This window comes from Schistocerca nitens, chromosome 1 (genome assembly GCF_023898315.1).
Source record: "Schistocerca nitens isolate TAMUIC-IGC-003100 chromosome 1, iqSchNite1.1, whole genome shotgun sequence".
NCBI lineage: Eukaryota > Metazoa > Arthropoda > Insecta > Orthoptera > Acrididae > Schistocerca > Schistocerca nitens.
In genome coordinates this window covers 555,952,341-555,974,106 of record NC_064614.1, presented here as the reverse complement: position 1 = coordinate 555,974,106, position 21,766 = coordinate 555,952,341, and the positions used below count along the sequence as shown (strand labels likewise).

General features: G+C 42.4%; 1 protein-coding gene across 1 annotated transcript in view; it reads right to left on the bottom strand.

The window, feature by feature from the left end:
• LOC126254498 (lipopolysaccharide-induced tumor necrosis factor-alpha factor homolog) overlaps positions 1 to 21,766 on the bottom strand; it is a 154,272-nt gene that overhangs the window by 92,343 nt on the left and 40,163 nt on the right. Inside the window, exons 2-3 of the mRNA XM_049955316.1 lie at positions 6,685 to 6,830; positions 3,340 to 3,484 (exon numbers count right to left, since the gene is read on the bottom strand). Coding sequence (XP_049811273.1) covers positions 3,340 to 3,484; positions 6,685 to 6,829 — 290 coding nt within the window. The 5' untranslated portion in view covers position 6,830. The remainder of the gene's footprint in view (positions 1 to 3,339; positions 3,485 to 6,684; positions 6,831 to 21,766) is intronic.

Genomic DNA, 21,766 nt, shown 5'->3' with positions numbered 1-21,766 from the left:
TAATTTCTAAAAGCATGGGGGGAAATGATAGCCTGCAGAATATAAGAGAGAGACTTTCCGAAAATATCAGGCACACAATTTCGAACATTCCGAAGGCAGATAGACATGAAAACTATCACATAATCAGATTAACAACTCATTCACTTAAAATGTTGAGGAGAAAAATGTACAGATTAATGGAAAAGAAAATCGAGGGCCTGTTAGATGATGATTACAATGGCTTTAGCAAAGGCAAAGGCGCCAGAGAGGCAGTGAAGTGAATATGAAGAAGAATTACAAGAAATATTGAATGGAATGAACAGTCTAATGAGTACAGAATGTGGATTGAGAGTAAATCAAAGCAAGTCGAAAGTAATGAGAAGTTGAGGAAAGAGAACAGTGATAAACGTAACACCAACATTAGTGATCGTGAAGTCGACGAAACAGGAATTCTGCTACCTTGTAAGCAATAGAGGCCATTACAGACGAAACGAGGATGACATAAAAAGCAGACTAGAACAGGCAAAGAGGGCATTTATGGCCAAAAGAACTTCACTGGTATCAAACATATTTTAGGAAGAAATTTCTGTGAATCTATGTTTGGAGCAAAGAATTTTATGGTAGTGAATCGTGGACAGTGGGAACACGAGAGAATCGACGCGTTTTGGATGTGGTGCTCCAGAAGATATTGAAAATCAGGTGAACTTACAAGATAAGGAATGGAGAGGTTCTCCGCAGAATCAACGAAGAAAGGAACTGAGCCGTAAAAATTGCTGTTTTGAAGAGAGCGTCGCAGCGCGTTGTGTGAAGCAGTCGTCCTCCATTTCTGGCGGTGGCGCCGCTGTGGCAATCGAAGCTTTGGTGTCTACCTCTGGTGGGAAAGGTTTCCTGTTCACATGCATTTAAGGGGCGCTATGAGCTCGCCAGTTGGTCAGTCTGGGCGAGTCTGGGGTCAGTCTCTCGTCCCCAGCTTGCTAGTCTGTCTATCGTCCGAATTTGTGGCGCAGTGAGAGAACTCAACAAGTGGTCGCCAGGTCGCATCTGAGTCTGCGCGTTAGGCCGCCAGTCTGCTCGAGTTGCTCAGGCAACGGTCATTGGCGGTTGGATTGATCGATGGGTCGGTCGCGCACTGAGACATAAGATGACTTGTCCGCCTTGAGCGTCGGCGCATTTGAGGTTGCCACGTGAGTCCACTGGGCCGCGCCGTATAGCGAGGGGTAGTGGCTTCGCGGCCGACACGAGAGCAACAGGAGTCAACCCACGACATCGGTCTGGCCGGGGCGAGCTGCGACACCATGAGACGGCAGATCGGCGCGCCTTCCTGCGTCCGTTAAAGCGGCTGGCAAAGGACGGTTCGGGAGAGCGTTTTGGGAGTTTGTTAGAAATCGCTGTTTGTTAGAAGTTAAGTGATTGGTGATATGTTGTTTCATTTACTTGTTAAATTCTACTTGTTTTCTTGGTGAGGTCTCCAGCCGCTTTGTTTTGAGGTGTCCCACCATTCTTCTCCGTTTGCCCACCCGTGGGAAGGTGGTTATTTATGAATTGAGTGGTCCGTTTTTTCCCTTGAGGAGTAGGGGCGTGTTAGAGCAACCTGCGGTTCGGGTTGTTCGGTAATCTCCCTATCAATCTGCCGTATGTTAATAGCTGCTTCTGCCATGTTTGTCGGGTTCGGTGTGTTAACGAATTTATTGCTTGAAGTGTAACGGCCTAATTCCTGAAATATACTTTATCTTGCCTATCATCTTGAGAGGCGGTATATGTGTTCTGTAGAGCATGTTTGGCTAACCTTGTATAATTTTATGTAAGATTGCATTTCATGGGCTTTTACTTAAATGGTCATTTTAGTATATAAAGTTGCCATCCTTCCACCGTAAGACTTTTCTTACAAGTTAAAATCGAGTTGCACCTTCGGTGGCAAGTTACTCTTTTAATTTTAGTGTTTTGTACCATTTCCATCCCTCCTACGGGGTGCATAGTTTGTTTGCTTGTGTGAATTGTTAAAACTTTTACTTTAAGGTAATCCGGTGCGTTGCAGATTTGCACCTGCGTAGTCATTCAGAGGTTGTCAGCGGTCGTGACTATGGCCGTGTCAAAATGGAGTGGCAAGGTTCTCAGCCCAAAAGCTCATACACTCAAAAATTTGTTTCTTTCTGCCTCTGAATAAATTGTAAGTTGATATTTAGAGAGTGCTTTCTGCTTATAATTTTAAATCTGTTTCTTAAAAAAAAAAAAAAAACTTTTAGGAATAAAATTCCCATTTGTTAAAAGCAATTTCATTTTGATTTCATCAGTTACTCCCTGGCAACTACTTCCACGCTCACATAGTGTGATTAAATGTGTTAATGTTGTTGATGAATCGCTAGAAATAAAGTAAATTCTTAAGAGAAAGTTTCGAAAGTAAATTCACGGTTCAGGAACATATGGAAAACATGGACAAGAAAAAAGGACAGGTTGATAGGACATGTATTACGGCGTCAGGGAATAATTTCTATGGTACTAGAGAGAACTGTAGAGAGTAAAAATTGTAGTGGAGGCCAGAGATTGGGATACATCCAGAAAATAACTGAGGACTCACGGTGCAGGTACTCCTCTGAGATGAAAAGGTTAACGCAGGAGAGGAACTCACTGTGGGTCGCCACTCAGAAGACTGATGACTAAAAAAAAATTTTATTTAGCACGCTCAAATGAAAGAGGAGTCGCTGGATATGCTCAAGTAGTCAACATTGTAGTAGTTATGCACTGCAGTTCATACTTAATTTCTGGAGTTTTTATGACGTCCAACGACTCTAAGGCACCATCTAGCTTCTTAATTAGTATTGCGATGTCTTCGTGTTGTCCGTGTCCTGAGAAAGCAGAAACAAAGGAGGGGGAGGCCAGTGCCGCAATGTATCGGTTATTTTAGGGTGATGTCAAGGAAACCGCCCAGCTTAAGATAATGACTATAGTACAGTATAGGATGGGTTCTATGGCTGTTGCTCGTGATGACTTCATGAGAAACTGGGGAGCAGTTTCAAAATTTTTTACACCAATACGGTCACCAGAAGATATGAAAGTTTTAATTAATGCCGTACTAAGAGAGAAGTAGGGAGTCCCAAACAGCAAAAGACATCACGGCAAGAAATAAAGTACTAACGAGATTGGTAATTGAGTACAGTTGATCTTGTTGACAGAAACAGATGCAAACTCAGTATTACATTACTCAGTAGGTAGAAGATACGGAATACTCTAGACAGAAATGTCGAGAACGGATGTTGAAATGGGATCGTTTGGATCCAGCATTGTACTTAGACCATACATTAACTGAATCACGTCTACATCTACAGCTTATTTACATGTTAATGAGATTTAAATCATACTTACGAAAGGAGATCGCATAGGATAGAAAGCACGTTTGGCTCGGATGTTGTTTTGACCTCCACGTCTGTCTGGATGGTTTGGTAACACGCTGGACATACGACGGTGCACGACTCCGGCCCCAGCGTCAGTGGCACCTTCATCATGCCGCCTGCACAAGGAGTACAGAACAGTCACTCTGTGGTCTCCCAAAACTGACGTAAATGGTATTCCAAGGGCGTAGTAAACAAAATTCCATCATACACTCATGCTCATAAATTAAGGATAATGCTGATATATGGTGAAACAATGCTCTGGTGGGCGGTTTGAGGGTTTAAATCACCTCGAGGTATGCCCATGCGGTGCATTTGACCTGTGGTCGTCGCACGGTGGCGCTGGCAGCAGTCCACATACGCAGAGGTGTGTTGGTGCATGTCAGAGTACGTTGCAGCGAGTAAGTGTGCAGACGTTTTCAGTCGTGATAATGGTGACTGTGTGTTGAAAATGGCTCAAAGAACACATATTGATGACGTTACGAGGGGAAGAGTACTACGGCGACTGGAGGCTGGTCAAACACAGCAGGTCATAGCAAGGGCCCTCCGTGTGCCACAAAGTGTGATCTCAAGATTATGGCAACGATTCCAGCAGATAGGAAACGTGTCCAGGCGGTACAGTACGGGACGTCCACACTGTATAACACCACAAGAAGACCGATATCTCACCATCAGTGCCCGCAAAGGGCCACGGAGTACTGCAGGTACCCTTGCTCGGGACCTTAACGCAGCCACTGGAACCGTTGTCTCCGGGCACACAGTCTGCAGACGACTGACATGGTTTATTCTGCCGGAGACCTACAAGGTGCATTCCACTGACCCCTGGTCACAGGAGAGACCGTAAAGCCTGTTGTCAAGAACACATTACATCGTCATTGGAACAGTGGTCTCAGGTTATGTTCACGGACGAGTCCAGGTATAGTCTGAACAGTGATTCTCGCCGGGGTTTCATCTGGCGTGAACCAGGAACCAGGTACGAACCCCTTAATTTCCTTGAAAGGGACCTGTATGGAGGTCGTGGTTTGATGGTGTGGGGTGGGATTATGATTGGTGCACGTACACCCCTGCTCGTCTTTGACAGAGGAACTGTAACAGGTCAGATGTATCGGGACGTCATTTTGCGCCACTATATCCGCTTTTTCACGGATGATAACGCACGGCCCCACCGAGCTGCCATCGTGGAGGAGTATCTTGATACAGAAGATATCAAGGGAATGGAGTGGCCTGCCTGTTCTCCAGACTAAATCCCATCAAGCACGTCTGGGATGCTCTCGGTCGACGTATCGCTGAACGTCTTCAAACCCCTACGACACTTCAGGAGCTCCGACAGGCACTGGTGCAATAATGGGAGGCTATACCCCAGCAGCCGCTCGACCACCTGATCAGGGTACATGCGCAGGAAACAGTGGCGTGTTTCGGGACGGTTTTCTCAACTTATCACCAATACCGTGGACTTACAGATCTGTGTCGTGTGTGTTCCCTATGTGCCTATGCTATTAGCGCCAGTTTTGTGTAGTGCCACGTTGTGTGGCACCACATTCTGCAATTATCCTTAATTTATGAGCATGAGTGTAGAATACCTCTTTCTTTACAGCCCCCCACAATGTACTCGGAACGCCACTACATGTTCTACATTTCTAAGCTTTTGCGGGTGATTTACAACTTCAGCACTGTTTATAATCGCCCGAATATTTACCCTAATATGCCTTTGACGAGTGTGGACTTTTAATGTAAGTCTAATCATCATTATCCCCTCAGCTGTCCACTTATACAAATATAACTATCCTTTTGATTCTCTTATTGCCGGACTTGCTATTTTTATGGAGAATTTTACTGTCTTTGAAATGTCACATTTCTTAGGAGTGTCAAGGATTTACAGACTGTTTCAGTTCCACGAAATCTTCTGATTACAATGTAACTCGGTTTTCTAGATTTTAGAGTCTTCGTTGGAAAGTAAAATTGAAACCTGGAAAGCAAAATGTTGTTACAAGTAAGGGAGTGCAATGGAAACGAAAGCTTTGTGACCTTAATGCTTCACGAGAAACGATATTAGCTAAGGTTTTTTTTTCCTTTTTTTAGTGTACCCCAAAAGCTCAAAGAAATGAACCGCAAATATCTTCTGCGAAAATTGTTTAAAGAAAAGACCTTGCAGCGCCGTTTGCGGTGATGTAAAGAATACAGTGGAAAACACAACGGAATGACGACATGCAGCTGTTAGTGGGCATCGATTTATATCAATGGGAAAAAAATGAAAACTTGTGCCGGACCAGGGTTCGAATCCCGGTCTCTCACTGACTTTGCAGACGCTCTGACCAATGGGCCATCCGGACACATCTGTCATCGCAAATGCACGGACTACCCTAGCACACCTCCCGTCAGACCCAAATTCTCAACTTATTCGCACACTACTGACATAGTGCCCCTTTCCCTTTATCCTCACTGCTCGCGGCGTTTCGCTAGATGCCGCAAGAGTTCGAGCGTCATGTGCATCTGCACTGAAGGATTCATTGGCCAGTCTCGCTGGTTAAGTATTGAATAAAATATCATATTTTTTTGAAATGGTAATAAAGATTAGAATCAAACTTCCTGGCAGTTTAAAACTGTGTGCCGGTCCGAGACTCGAACTCGGGACTTTTGCATTTAGCGGGCAAGTGTTCTGGCGGAATTAAATCTGTGAGGCGGGTCGTGAGTCGTGCTTGGGTAGCTGAGATGGTAGAGCACTTGCCCGCGAAAGGCAAAGGTCCCGAAATCGAGTCTCGGTCCGGCACACAGTTTTAAACTGCTAGGAAGTTTAATATCAGCGCACACCCCGCTGCAGAGTGAAAGGTTCATTCTGAAGATTAGTATCAATTGTATAAAGTATCTCATACTATGACAGCCTATAAAAATAAGATGAAAAGACGCTAGATAGATGCGTAAGAAAGTGAAGAAATGCCAGTTTGAGTTTGTAGGCAAATGGTAAATATGATGTCTGGGAGTAAAAGTCTACAGCACACGAAGTTCGTCATCTCAGTTACTGCTCATCGAAAGTCTTTACATTGAGGGGAGCAAGGCTTTGAATTATAAGAGCACCGATCATCACATATATCAATCTCGCAACACGTACATTATTCACCAGAGCCGATGGCTTTGAGTGGTAGTCAAAAAACTACAGTTCTTGTGACAATCCAAAGAATTTCAGAACCAAGGATATGGATGACACAGAATTTTTAACATAATGTGACAATTGCATTGGGAATGAGTAATGTGCATCTATTTGCGTTAGAATACCAAACAGACTTGGCCTAATAGCGACAAGTACAGAGTTGCTCAGTCGTACCGGGCATTAGAGGATCTTCTGCAGTGACGTTTCCAGTTGGTGCCCCACCGTATGGCTTTCTAACTGGATCCCTTTCCGCATCATAACCAGTTACTACTGTGTCCTTTGGTGCTGGCTGTGGCATACTGTCCTCGGATTTTCCCATTCTGAAACACAAGTTTGCTTATGAACCCAGTGTGATATTTAACACTTGCTCACTTCACAGTTACAACACCACTTGAAAATCGCGACATTTGAAAACGAATTGCAGAAACAAACTTAGTATGGTATTACCAAAGAAACAGTTCTGGAGCCAGCATAAGAACATATGGGAACAATATCGATGGGTCTTAGAAGTTACCTTCAAGTTGGTTTGGGCTCGTGTAAGATGCAGGTATGTGCTGCAGCGACGCAATCTTATATTACTGCCACCACATTACTAAAGGCAGCTACAGTGACTGAACGGTTGTTTCTGTACGAAGTGCTAAATATACATGCTAAATATACACATGAGGGCTGATGCCTTTTCATACACAGTTCAAGTTCATGTGCCACACCAATGCGTATATATAGAAAGGAACGTCTCTGTGATACCACTGCATGGCACAAAACATCTATAGCAGTAGGCCCCTGTCGCATGGTTTATGACGACCATACGTTGAACAGTCTGTCTACGTTATTCGGTTCGTGTTCTTAATCACATCAGACTCCTCAACGCGTCATAATATATATGTATACGTCCAGCTGTGCCAAATAACAAAAAAGAATATCCCTCATATATTGTACCGTAATTTAGCCACTTGAATAGAGGCGAGTGAATAATGATATATACGTTTCAGGGCACATGGTAACGGCAGAAGTTGGAGCTGCACAACTTCAAAAACGGTTCAAATGGCTCTGAGCACTATGGGACTTAACATCTGAGGTCATCAGTCCCCTAGAACTTAGAACTACTACTTGAACCTAACTACCCTAAGGACATCACACACATCCATGCCCGAGGCAGGATTCGAACCTGCAACCGTAGCGGTCGCGCGGTTCCAGACTGCAGCGCCTAGAACCGCTCGGCCACACCGGCTGGCTGCAGAACTTCGATGAAATCTTATTGTGATGTGTTTATGATGACCATAACATAAGAGATTGTGGGTAGTCACAAACCCTGATCCTCAAGTCATAGTACGCAGCAATTGCGAATCGGGGTGCTTGCAGGTCTCTTCCGTATTATTGTATTCTTCACTGCACGTCGTCACGTTGGATAATGTGGAGGTCAGCCTCGTTCTCGTATACCTGCGCACCACATCAGTTATCCACCACTAGATTATTACACAACGAAAGAGTAGGGTTGTTTTCTACTCCACCAGTATTAACGCTTTGCCCGTCAAGTTCAATACTGAATAAATATTTGTCAGAAAAATAGCACTATATGATTAACTACATTACATCGTAAGAATAGCTTGCACAGCCTCAGTTTCAAATAAATGACCTCACTGTAGCATTGCTTCTTGTACTCGCACACTGGTATCTAAGTAGTCATATTCACTGTACGTTGGATGCTTCTGGAATCTCAGCTCTTACGTGTAAGCATTTACTCAGTGGCACTCATGTAGATTTCAAATGGTTCAAATGGCTCTGAGCACTAAGGGACTCAACATCTGAGGTCATCAGTCCCCTAGAACTTAGAACTACGTAAACCTAACTAACCTAAGGACATCACACACATCCATGACCGAGGCAGGATTCGAACCTGCGACCGTAGCGGTCGCGCGGTTCCAGACTGAAGCGCCTATAACCGCTCGGTCACTCCAGCCGGCCATGTAGATTTGTACCAAAATGCTATAATGTGGTGGCTTATAGCCATTTGACTAACTAACTGAATTGATTATATAAATTTTATTTATTTAAGTTAACGGTTTAAATATATTTAAATTTTGCACTAAATCGTTTAACATTATGAGGAACGAAGTAAGATGAAGACAACAAAGGCGCAGGTATCAGACCCGAGCTAATGAACTGGCGGTTGGTGCACTTGGCCACTGGTCTATGGGACTCATACGTGAACGGCTGCTAGAAGATCCTACACACTCCATTCGGAGATCTTTAGAGAACTTATGTGGTATTGATTGTGCTGACCCTTTCACTGCTGCGGACGAGTTACTTCCATATCTCACTGAATATAAAAGTTTCGAGTGTTTATCATATTATTTGCGTATTATCATTTGTAAATACCTCGTTTCGATATCTTGAACCGTTTATGAACTATGACGATTGTTTGACCACATGATTCCCGATGTACAGGGATGGAAGTGCACAGTCGACTGTCGGGCATAAAGCCCAATAGCTGGAGAACGAAATGAGATGCCGTTCTGTTCTCAGTGTTAAATAAAATTTCGATATCTTATCTAAATTCCATACACAGCAATGTGTGGGCTAAATTCAACCATAAGAAAAGATTACACAATGCGTTTTCACCTCTGTAAAGCCTTGAAAATTTCTTGAAATACTCCACTTAATCTTACGCAGCACAGTAACTATACTCCGTTCATCATAAGAGTAACCGTGATGCAAACAATCACAAACGCGGTGATTGGTCAGAAGCCATAGTACACTTACACTGGTGTTGTTACGCTCTTGGGAGTAGGTCCTACTTATTAGATATATTATTACTAAGTTACATTAAATGCAACTTGAAGAATTCAAATGTATTAACAGCCATCAACGTTTTTCTTAATCGCGCTTTAGCTATGTAGTTTTTATTTCAAAAATCGTGTCCAGTCACAGCCTCTGCACTGTTGTGCTCCTGTTGTCGCACTGTTAATATGCTGTATGAAAATGGATGAGTTTACTTCCTGCTCCGTAGTGAAACAGGAATGTGAAACACGGTTAGAAAGTGCAGAGAAATACGTTGTTCTCAATGTTTTTCATAAATTTATTGAGATAATCGACTTTGAAGTTTTCCGACGTGCTGTATAACATAAATTTGACATATTAATGCGAATCATGTGTCCAGCAGAAATGGTAACGTAGTTGACTGACAACAATCTGCAATTTTTGATTCGCTGGTTCAAATTTCGCCAGCTTCACTTTTTTCCTCCTTCAACTTGAAATACCTACCGCTCGCAATTATAAAATTCATCATCATTTTGTATGAATAATGCAAATCTTGTCTCTAATAACATATCGCACGCGAAATTCCTTTTTTCATTTCAAATATAAATTCTTAATGAGAGACATTTTACGAAAGGCTGTTAACAAATGTTGCTTGACTTAAGAAAACGTAACAGTTTAATTTTCCAAGGCAAAGAGGACTACGTCCATTGTTTTATACCATACATGAATGTAAGTGTAGTAGAAACATGAAAAACCATCATTTTCACAGCATCGAGCACACCACAAAAATGCTACATGTTTACATTTGCCACTGTACCGTTACAATATGAACCCAACAGAACTTATCGGGAGCCAAGTTAAGGGATTTGGCCCGAGAAATGACAAGACAGTTAAGCTGTCATGTTGCTGTTGTGGTCTTCAATCCAGAGACAGGTCTGATGCAGTTCTCCATGCTACTCTATTCTGTGCAAGCTTCTTCATCTTCCAGTACCTACTGCAACCTACATCCTTCTGAATCTATTTAGTGTATTCATCTCTTGGTCTCCCTCTACGATATTTACCCTCCACGCATCCCTCCTAAGCTAAATTGGTGATCCCTTGACGTCTCGGAATATGCCCTACCAACCGATCCCTTCTTCTAGTCAAGTTGTGGCACAAACTCCTCTACTCTCCAATTCTCTTCAATACCTCCTCATTAGTTATGTCATCTACCCAATCTTCAGCATTCTTCTGTAACACCACATTTCGAAAGCTTCTGTTCTCTTCTTGTCCGAACTATTTATCGTCCACGTTTCACTTCCATACAAGGCTACACTCCATACAAATACTTTCAGAAACGACTTCCTGATATTTAAATCTATACTCGATGTTAATAAATTTTTCTTCTTCAGAAACGCTTTTCTTGCCATTGCCAGTCTACATTTTATATCCTCTCTACTTCGACCATCATCAGTTATTTTGCTCCCCAAATTGCAAAACTCATTTACTACTTTAAGTGTCTCATTTCCTAATCTAATTCCCGCAGCATCACGTGATTTAATTCGACTACATTCCATTATCCTCGTTTTGCTTTAGTTGATGTTCATCTTATATCCTCCTTTCATGACACTATCCATTCCGTTCAGCTGCTATTCCAGGTCCTTTGCTGTCTCTGACAGAATTACAGTATCGTCGGCCAACCTCAATGTTTTTATTTCTTCTCCATGGATTTTAATTCCTACTCCGAATTTTTCTTTTGTTTCCATACGTACTGGAAATAACGCACGCAGCTTTTTCAAATGTCACTGCCCAACGCTGGTGGAATTTAGAACGGCACATCATAAAAGAAGAATAGCAAATGCGGCTCCTGGATGGCTTCGTGGATTCTGTTGTTGGTCGATTCACTATCAACGTAACAGATGACAGTTCCAGAACTGAAATGTATTTCTCGGATTCGGAGAAGGAAGGAGCTAAGAGATTACCAGACAGCTGACTGTAATTAATACCTTCACTGGCTTCAGTATTCAACAGTACGGTGAAATCCCTGCAGTATACTTTTGCATCAGACATAGCTCGCTCAGAAAAATTATCCTGTGTTTAAGTTAGGAACTTTCATCACTCTTGTTTGTAATTGGAATACTGTGTCAGGTGAGAACGAGATCATTTTATACTTTACGCCTGGTCACCTAAGAAGCGCACAGTAGTGCTGGAGTTTTGCCGATTATTATTTCATTCTCTTTAAAAATTAAGTGCCATTTGAGATTATAGCGTTTCATTGTTCGTCTCTTCTTACTTCTGAACTGCAACTACTCACATCATTGCAGGTAATTTTTTTTTATTTCGTTCGTCATATTTGCTCGTAGTGGACGTCACATGACATCCCCTGAAGTTTGTTGTTGATCGCTTCTCTCAGTTTTTTTAATTACAGAGGGCAGCCAGAACTCTGACCGAACTGTTACAACTACCTTGCCGGCTTTGGACCGCTGGCCAGCCCGTTAGTGTTGTCCAAGTTTAATGCGCCGGTAAAGCTGTTGTCTCGCATTATCGCCCAAAAAAATGGTTCAAATGGCTCTGAGCACTATGGGACTCAACTGCTGAGGTCATTAGTCCCCTAGAACTTAGAACTAGTTAAACCTAACTAACCTAAGGACATCACAAACATCCATGCCCGAGGCAGGATTCGAACCTGCGACCGTAGCGGTCTTGCGGTTCCAGACTGCAGCGCCTTTAACCGCACGGCCACTTCGGCCGGCCATTATCGCCCAGTCTATGTGCATGTAACACAGCATAAACGTATCCTTATGATCGTACTTGACTGTACTGGTCACAGCTTGGCTTCCGCTCCACGTGAGACGAAATCCGAGATTCAAGCAAACGCAGAAGAATACATGGCGTAACTGCTTACATATGGTTTATTCTAATGATGAGCAGTGTATGATGGATAACAAAAAGAAATGCAGTCCTTTATCGTGCGAAGATATCGTACTGTAAGATGTGCAAAAATAAAGTTCTTTCGCTCAATAGAACACCACCTCCCGGTACAATCAGCAGCATTAGGTGAGCAGTAAGTGACAACAAAGTTGCTGTCAGCACGAAATGTAAGTAAGATGTTTGTAGCAGTCCAAGGTTTAAGTTTTATAGTTAATAGTTTAACATTACGAGGACTAAAAAAAAAGGAAAAACAAAAATAATAGCAGTGGGAATCGAGCTCGACCTGTCAAATTGCCATTCGCTGTACTTAGCCACTGGCCTATGCTATCGACATATCAGCTAAGCCACTAAAATCCCTTATACTTTATACTTGCACAATACTGCACATCCAACATTCAAAGAAATGTATTCATTGGTGCTGTGAGCAATATAGCATCCTCAATGCCAGCAAGGATGATGTCACATGAGAGCAAACGCAGTCGGAAACATAATGCTGTATCCCGTCTCTGAGGCCATCGTAGCACGGTGATAATTTCAGCTCTCGATACTGGACTCTATTTATCACTGAGAGCGCTACAAAACTTGTTTTTGTCCGTGTTATTTGAATACCATCATTCATTCGAAGCGATCTGGTGAAATTTAGGTGTGATTACCAGCTCGCATTCAAAGAGGAATAGCGTAATTTTAGTGCAATTTATGGTTTGCAGTCAAAGAGAAATGGCATGATTTAGTGTGACATTTACAGTGTGCTGTAGCACATTTGCAAATTATCACCGGCTGCTACTGCATTTACCCGCAAGTAAATAATAAGCTGTCTAGCATCGCAAATAAAACAGCTTTTGAGCCAGTAACTTATTTATTTTACCACTACGCGTTTCGATGGTTCTCACCATCATCTTTAGGTGGAGAGTTGTTTATTTACATGGCTGGTGTTGGGGAAGAGTACAGACGTCTTTTAACAATCGCAGACCAAGGGCAGTGTAGGTTATTTTCCGTCTTTTGCTAATGATAAAAACTGTTGTTTCAGAAAAGGCACTTTAGACCTTAAAAACATGAATTTCTGACAGTGAATTGTACTTACAGGGACGGCAGAGATATAAAACGTCTGCATACTGTTGTCTGATGTATGTCCTCTCCAATGAAAATCACATTTACACTGTCGTTTTAAAGAAGTTGTACATGTTACAGATATGTTTATTTACATTGGATACGTTTTTCTTTTTCAAATATATGTATGGGCTACATTAGAATACTCACATGTTCGGAATTCCGTTACAATTATGTTCATAAATATGTTTTCCTTTTGTTTTAAAATGTGTTAATGTCTGCTCTTGAATAAAGATTATTATGAAACTTCCTGGCAGATTAAAACTGTGTGCCCGACCGAGACTCGAACTCGGGACCTTCGCCTTTCGCGGGCAAGTGCTCTACCATCTAAGCTACCGAAGCACGACTCACGCCCGGTACTCACAGCTTTACTTCTGCCAGTATCTCGTCTCCTACCTTCCAAACTTTACAGAAGCTCTCCTTCGAACCTTGCAGAACTAGCACTCCTGAAAGAAAGGATACTGCGGAGACATGGCTTAGCCACAGCCTGGGGGATGCTTCCAGAATGAGATTTGCACTCTGCAGCGGAGTGTGCGCTGATATGAAACTTCCTGGCAGATTAAAACTGTGTGCCCGACCGAGACTCGAACTCGGGACCTTTGCCTTTCGCGGGCAAGTGCTCTACCATCTGAGCTACCGAAGCACGACTCACGCCCGGTACTCACAGCCTAACTTCTGCCAGTATCTCGTCTCCTACCTTCCAAACTTTACAGAAGCTCTCCTGCGAACCTTGCAGAACTAGCACTCCTGAAAGAAAGGATACTGCGGAGACATGGCTTAGCCACAGCGTGGGGGATGTTTCCAGAATGAGATTTTCACTCTGCAGCGGAGCTGTGAGTACCGGGCGTAAGTCGTGCTTCGGTAGCTCAGATGGTAGAGCACTTGCCCGCGAAAGGCAAAGGTCCCGAGTTCGAGTCTCGGTCGGGCACACAGTTTTAATCTGCCAGGAAGTTTCATATCAGCGCACACTCCGCTGCAGAGTGAAAATCTCATTCTGAAAAGATTATTATATTAAAGATTATTATATTAATTTCTTGTATATAAAAAGATTACAACAGATCATACATATATATTGTAGGTTGAACTTACTGAGGGATGAAAGAGAATGACAACATTAATTACTGTGCACTGAAACTGTAAATTATGAGAATGCTTTAAATATTTAGTCAGAGCTTTTGAGAAAGTTGATTGAGCCTGTTTCACTATTATCATTGAGTAGTTGTTCCCAAGATTTTTTCTGTGTGTATAGATTTCTAGTTCTTGATATAGAGACATTCTGTGTCCTTTGTTCAGTGTAAGTAGTATTTCAAGGTTACTTTCTACTTTGTCAATGGATGTCCTGAATCTTTTGTATGGCAGGCTATCGGAGATTTGTGTGGTGTGTTGCATCAGACGGCGTTGACTTGTTCTTTGAATCTGATGTGAAAATTACGGCATTTACCACGTGTCATTTTATATATGCCAGAGGACGAAAATTTATCTTGACTGTTTTTTAAATTGTGAAGAATTCTTTGGTATGTTTTACTGTTTGTTTGGAATGCAATTCATATTTTGTGTCACTTCAAGATATTTTCTGGGAGATGTTAGTGAGGAAGGGGATACATGTTACTGGTGTATTTTCTTGGTTCTTGGTGGTTATTTTGTTCACTTTTTTATTTTTTAACTACATTGTCTACTAGCGTGGGTTTATAACGGTTAGCTACATCTGTGATTTGTATTTCATTCTGGAGGCTCTCTTCATTCAGTGAATTTTTAGAGCTCTATTGATCATTGAGCGGACGCTGCTAATTTGTGCATGTTGGGGTGGCAGGAGGAAGCATCTATGTTTATGTCTGTGGCGGTTGGTTTCCTGTAAATTTGGAAGACATATTTGTTATCTTGTGTGCAGATGCTTAAATCGAGGAAGTTAACGTTGTTATTTACTTCTTGTTCACAGATGAATTTAATATTCTTATGCATGTCTAGGACATCATCTTTGTTTTCCTCACCAATGATCAAAAATGTATCGACTGCATATCTTCTGCAGAGCTGAAGTTATTGAATGCATGTTGTCTTTTTTTGTGAAAGGGTGGTGGAGGAATATTTCAGCTATAGTTCCTGATATGCTGGCATCCATAGCTAGCCTATTCGTTTGTTTGTAGATTTTTTCATTGAAGAAGAAGTAATTATATTTCAGTTCCAGTTCCAGAAGGTTTATGAATTCTGTGATTTTTGCTGGGGAGAATTCCTTGTAATTTATTAGGTTTTGTTTAATAACAGCTAAATTATCATGAATGGGATGTTAGTATGCAGGTTTGTTACATTTAGAGAGATCATTTGGCGTTTGTTAATACCGTGTACGCCTTTGAGATCGCTGGCAAATGAGAGGCTATTTCTTATTGAGAAGTTATTTTCAAACATAAAGGTATCCTGTAAGATCTTGTTGAGTTTCTGTAGAATTTTATACCCAGGGTGGTGTGCAGTGGAGAGGACAGGCAACTGGCAGCCTTACCGGACTGGTAAGCACAATTGACTGTCACAAATTCATTTTTATTAAACTTCTAAAGTGCCTTTTTCTAAATCAACAATTTTTATCGTTAGCAAAGGACGCAAAACAACCTACATTGCCCTTGATCTGCGGCTGTGCAAAGACGTCTGTACTCTTCATCCAACACCAGCCACGTAAGTAAAAAATTCTCCACCTGAAGCTAATAGTGTGAACATTCGAAACGCGTGGTGGCAAAATAAACAAGTGACTGACGCAGAAACTGTTTTATTTGTATTGATAAACAGCCGTTGCCCTCATACTGCCGTCTCTTATGGACGAAATGTTCAGCTGTCTATCATTATATTGTTTCTTATCCTACAATATTTCATAGCACCAGAAGTAGTTTCTTTCCCTAATCGTAGTATACTACATTGTAGTTTGTGCAGTCAGACATTTTACCAGTCAGACATGCTCTCTTATGACACACTAGTATTGTGAAGTATTCATGAATTATTATAATCCTCAAACCATGTCTTTGGTCCTTTGAGCAAACCAATTATCACCATGCTTAAATGATAAAATTTAATACAAAACAATTTAGTTTTTTTAAGTAAAAATACATTTTTTATAATTCTAAATAGCTCAGCATCCCCCAAATATTGTACTCATTGATCCTCGAATCTTTAACCTTTTATGAAAGCAGAAATAATAAATAAAGGTATTATGAAAGAAAATCTGTACGAAAACAAACTTTTAAACTTAGGGAATCATTTAACAGAAACTTAATGTAATGATGTAAGTTGCGCAGTTGCTTTATGATATGTTTTGTCATTTAGTTCTAATATAATAAGACTTTTGTCTTACGAGGGTTTTTGTTGACTTTGTTACACCTTACACGTTTCGGCGTTAAGTCATTTTAAAAGGATCAAATATGTAACATACAATGTCTTATGGACCAAACAGTATCTAAATTGAATCTACCCAACAATGTTAAGCGATACAAGTGCAAAGCCTGTATCTGCATGTCACAACATTAAGAGCGACAAGACGCTGTATGTATATACGTTGGACAGATTCATGTTTGCTATATGTTGCTCAGAAAGACACTGTGTTACGTATCTAATCCTTTGAGGATGACGTAACACTGGAACGCGTAAGGTGTAACAAAGTTAGTGATAGGTTACACTCAGAGACGGACTGCGCCATGGTAGGAGCAATCGCCATGAGCTGGTGTCGAAACCCGCATAAGTTATTTGAGCAGACGAGTAACGACACCCGAGGGTTAAAATGGATACCCATTTAAACGAATAGAAAAACATGAAAACAAAAAAGAAAAAAGTTTTATGCTACTGCAAAAAATACATGAAAGCGTACATTAACCCTTAAAAATACTACCAAGGGATACCATAAATCTATTTTTAGTACCAAAACTGATTTTTGACAAAAATGTCCAAATTTTCAAAATATTAGACTAATACATGCAAAGTTTCAGTAATTATTCCTAATAATAATAGTAATAATAATAATAATAACAATAAACGTTATTAATAGCACTGAGTTTCACTTTTCTTCTTCTTATTTTCTGCTTTCTCTTCAGCTTCCAAATAATTTCTTTTTATGGAGAGGAGATCAGTTTTACTGTTTTGTCCTTCCGGTATTGGTGATTTCCTTTGTACTTTCTATGAAATCAATCTTTGGAGCAGGCATTAGAAGTTATGGTGATACATACAATGGCGGTGGACTACCAGAAGTTAAATCAATCGCAACCAATACGTCTGATGTCATTTCCAAAATCCCAAGACCAGCAACCAATTAATCTTGTGGTTCTTGAAATTTTTCTGTTGTAGAAGATTGATAAACTTTGTCCTGGAGCACAATGGCTTGAGGTACGCCATCTTGCAGTGGTACTTCCTCTTGTGGTGTTCTGCCTTGCGGTTCTTTTCTTTTCTTGGTCGACCCATATTTGGCCTTCCTTGTGCACCCAGTTTGTCACACAGTGCAAAAGTGAAAAAACCTTGGCGTTGGAAAGTTAGCATTCACATTATGTTTATCACACAAACATTGAAATACGCTGACAAGCTTGCTTAACAGACTAAATTACTTACCTATATCTTATAGGGTAATGTTTTTTAGTAAAACACTGCTCCAAGAAACGTCAATATCAAAGAAAATTTCAACAAAAACATTAAAAAAGTCTAGAAGGTAAACAAACAGGGATCCGCTAATGACGATTATCTACAACTCCATGAAATGGTGGTTGCTAGCAGTTCGGACCGTTATCAGATCAATGTCATAGCTAGTCACAGTGATCTGAAGGTATCTGGTTTGACTCACATACCCCCCTACTACATTCACTTAATAGACTAATATCCTGTAAAACCCTATCGAAGAACGGTATAAAATAACCAAGTACATTCACAGGAAGGGGATATAATACGAATCGGTATATGTAAAAGTGCCCTCCAACAGACCAGTAGTTTCTGAGTTATTTCTTATCTAAGTTTTGTAAATAAAACGGAGTTTTAAAAATGAATATATTTCGATCTTCTTGGGTAGTTATGGTAAACTATGTGTCAACAAATAGAGGTCGGGGAACCTCATCGGAACATAGAAATAGAGGTTTGTAAATGTTATACACTCCTGGAAATTGAAATAAGAACACCGTGAATTCATTGTCCCAGGAAGGGGAAACTTTATTGACACATTCCTGGGGTCAGATACATCACATGATCACACTGACATAGACACAGGCAACAGAGCATGCACAATGTCGGCACTAGTACAGTGTATATCCACCTTTCGCAGCAATGCAGGCTGCTATTCTCCCATGGAGACTATCGTAGAGATTCTGGATGTAGTCCTGTGGAATGGCTTGCCATGCCATTTCCACCTGGCGCCTCAGTTGGACCAGCGTTCGTGCTGGACGTGCAGACCGCGTGAGACGACGCTTCATCCAGTCCCAAACATGCTCAATGGGGGACAGATCCGGAGATATTGCTGGCCAGGGTAGTTGACTTACACCTTCTAGAGCACGTTGGGTGGCACGGGATACATGCGGACGTGCATTGTCCTGTTGGAACAGCAAGTTCCCTTGCCGGTCTAGGAATGGTAGAACGATGGGTTCGATGACGGTTTGGATGTACCGTGCACTATTCAGTGTCCCCTCGACGATCACCAGTGGTGTACGGCCAGTGTAGGAGATCGCTCCCCACACCATGATGCCGGGTGTTGGCCCTGTGTGCCTTGGTCGTATGCAGTCCTGATTGTGGCGCTCACCTGCACGGCGCCAAACACGCATACGACCATCATTGGCACCAAGGCAGAAGCGACTCTCATCGCTGAAGACGACACGTCTCCATTCGTCCCTCCATTCACGCCTGTCGCGACACCACTGGAGGCGGGCTGCACGATGTTGGGGCGTGAGCGGAAGACGGCCTAACGGTGTCCGGGACCGTAGCCCAGCTTCATGGAGACGGTTGCGAATGGTCCTCGCCGATACCCCAGGAGCAACAGTGTCCCTAATTTGCTGGGAAGTGGCGGTGCGATCCCCTACGGCACTGCGTAGGATCCTACGGTCTTGGCGTGCATCAGTGCGTCGCTGCGGTCCGGTCCCAGGTCGCCGGGCACGTGCACCTTCCGCCGACCACTGGTGACAACATCGATGTACTGTGGAGACCTCACGCCCCACGTGTTGAGCATTTCGGCGGTACGTCCACCCGGCCTCCCGCATGCCCACTATACGCCCTCGCTCAAAGTCCGTCAACTGCACATACGGTTCACGTCCACGCTGTCGCGGCATGCTACCAGTGTTAAAGACTGCGATGGAGCTCCGTATGCCACGGCAAACTGGCTGACACTGACGGCGGCGGTGCACAAATGCTGCGCAGCTAGCGCCATTCGACGGCCAACACCGCGGTTTCTGGTGTGTCCGCTGTGCCGTGCGTGTGATCATTGCTTGTACAGCCCTCTCGCAGTGTCCGGAGCAAGTATGGTGGGTCTGACACACCGGTGTCAATGTGTTCTTTTTTCCATTTCCAGGAGTGTACATTGATCAGCCAAAAATATTATGACCACCGCCGACAACGTGTTGGTTGCCCCCTGGTGGCGCTGGGGTCACGTGAAGCGGTAGCAATAATATGTAAGCGGAGCAGACACGGACGGGGAACCACACTAGCGAAGATCTGGGCTGGTGCAATCCATGGAGATAAGTGACTTTGACAAAAGGCAGATTATTATTACGCAGATCCTATGAACGACGATCTCGAAACCGGCGAATATGATCGAATGTTCACGAGCTACTGTCGTGAATATTTACGGAAAGAGACAAAAGAACAATTAAACTTGTAAGTAGGCTGTTTAGGTTTTATGTTGGTAACGCCAACATGAAAATCACTGACTGTGCTGTGTGCAGTCTGTGGCTGGTTGGACTCATTGTTGGAATATTCGCTTGTGTAGTGTTGGGCAGTTGGATGTGAACAGCGCGTAGCGTTGCGCAGTTGGAGGTGAGCCGCCAACAGTGGTGGATGTGGGGATAGAGATAGTAGAGTTTTGAGAACGGACGATTTGGACGTGTGTCCGTCAGAAAAAGGAAACTTGTAAGACTGGATGTCATGAACTGATATATATATTATAACATTTGAACACTATTAAGGTAAATACATTGTTTGTTCTCTATCAAAATCTTTCATTTGCTAACTATGCCTATTAGTAGTTAGTGCCTTCAGTAGTTAGAATCTTTTATTTAGCTGGTAGTATTGGCGCTCGCTGTATTGCAGTAGTTACAGTAACGAAGATTTTTGTGAGGTAGGTGATTCATGAAAGGTATAGGGTATTGTTAGTCAGGTCCATTCTTTTGTAGGGATTATTCAAAGTCAGATTGCGTTGCGCTAAAAATAAAAAAAATAAAAAAATATTGTGTGTCAGTTTAGTGATAATCAGAATAAGTAAAGAGAGAAATGTCTGAGTACGTTCAGTTTTGCTCAGCTGTTTGAAAATCAAATAACGTAAGAAGTTTACCAGCACAGTCAATTACAATTTTTCTAAAGGGACGTTACAAACTACCATTAGGCTGTAAATGATTGGACGCCCACGACTCTTCATAGAACATGGAAGTTCGGAGGCTTATCTGCTCTGTAAAGTAGGATCACTATCTAGTAATCTGTGGCATCTCTACCGAAAGAGCACAATGCTGGTCCACGCACAAATGTGTCGGAGGAGCACATCGTTCATCGTACATCACTGAGCTCAGCAGCAAACCACCCCTACGTTTTCACTTATTGACACAACATCATCATCAGTTACGTTCGCAGTGGGCACGGGGCCATCGGGATTCGACCGTCTACCAGTGGAAACGTGGAGTGAATCACATTTTAGCTATTATAGGTCGATGGTCGCCTCCACAAACGCCGTCATCGAGGGGAACAGTGGCTCGAAACATGTAGCACGCCACGGGCGCAGGCTGGTGGGAGCAATATTTTGCCATGGGAGACATTCTCCTGCGCTTGCATGGGACCTGTGGTAGTAATCGAAGACACTCTAAAAGCTGCGAACCACCTGCATCCCTTCATGCTTGATGCCTTCCCCGAGGGCGACGTCATCTTCCGTGTCTTGGAGCCAGAACTGTGCTCCAGAGGTTTGAGCAGCATTATAGTGAACTCGCGCTAATGTCTCAGCGACCAAATTCGCCTGGTGTAAATCCTACTGAACCCAAAATCGGGCTCTATCACCGATTACGCAAATCAGCGGCCCGTTACATGACCTGTGCATAGACATAGATCTACCAACAAACTCTCAGATCCCTGACACGCAGAATCAGTGATGTATTTCGTTCCCCAAGGACGGACAAATAAGCTATTAAGCAGGTGGTCATCATGTTTGGCTCATCAGTGTATAATTTTAACTGCATGCCGAAAAACGTATTCGGAGCTATAAAAACGTAAAGTACTCACAAAAATAAAAATGAATTGATACAAGCAGTAGCGGCAGCATAATTAATGAAGTTAAGATATTTCT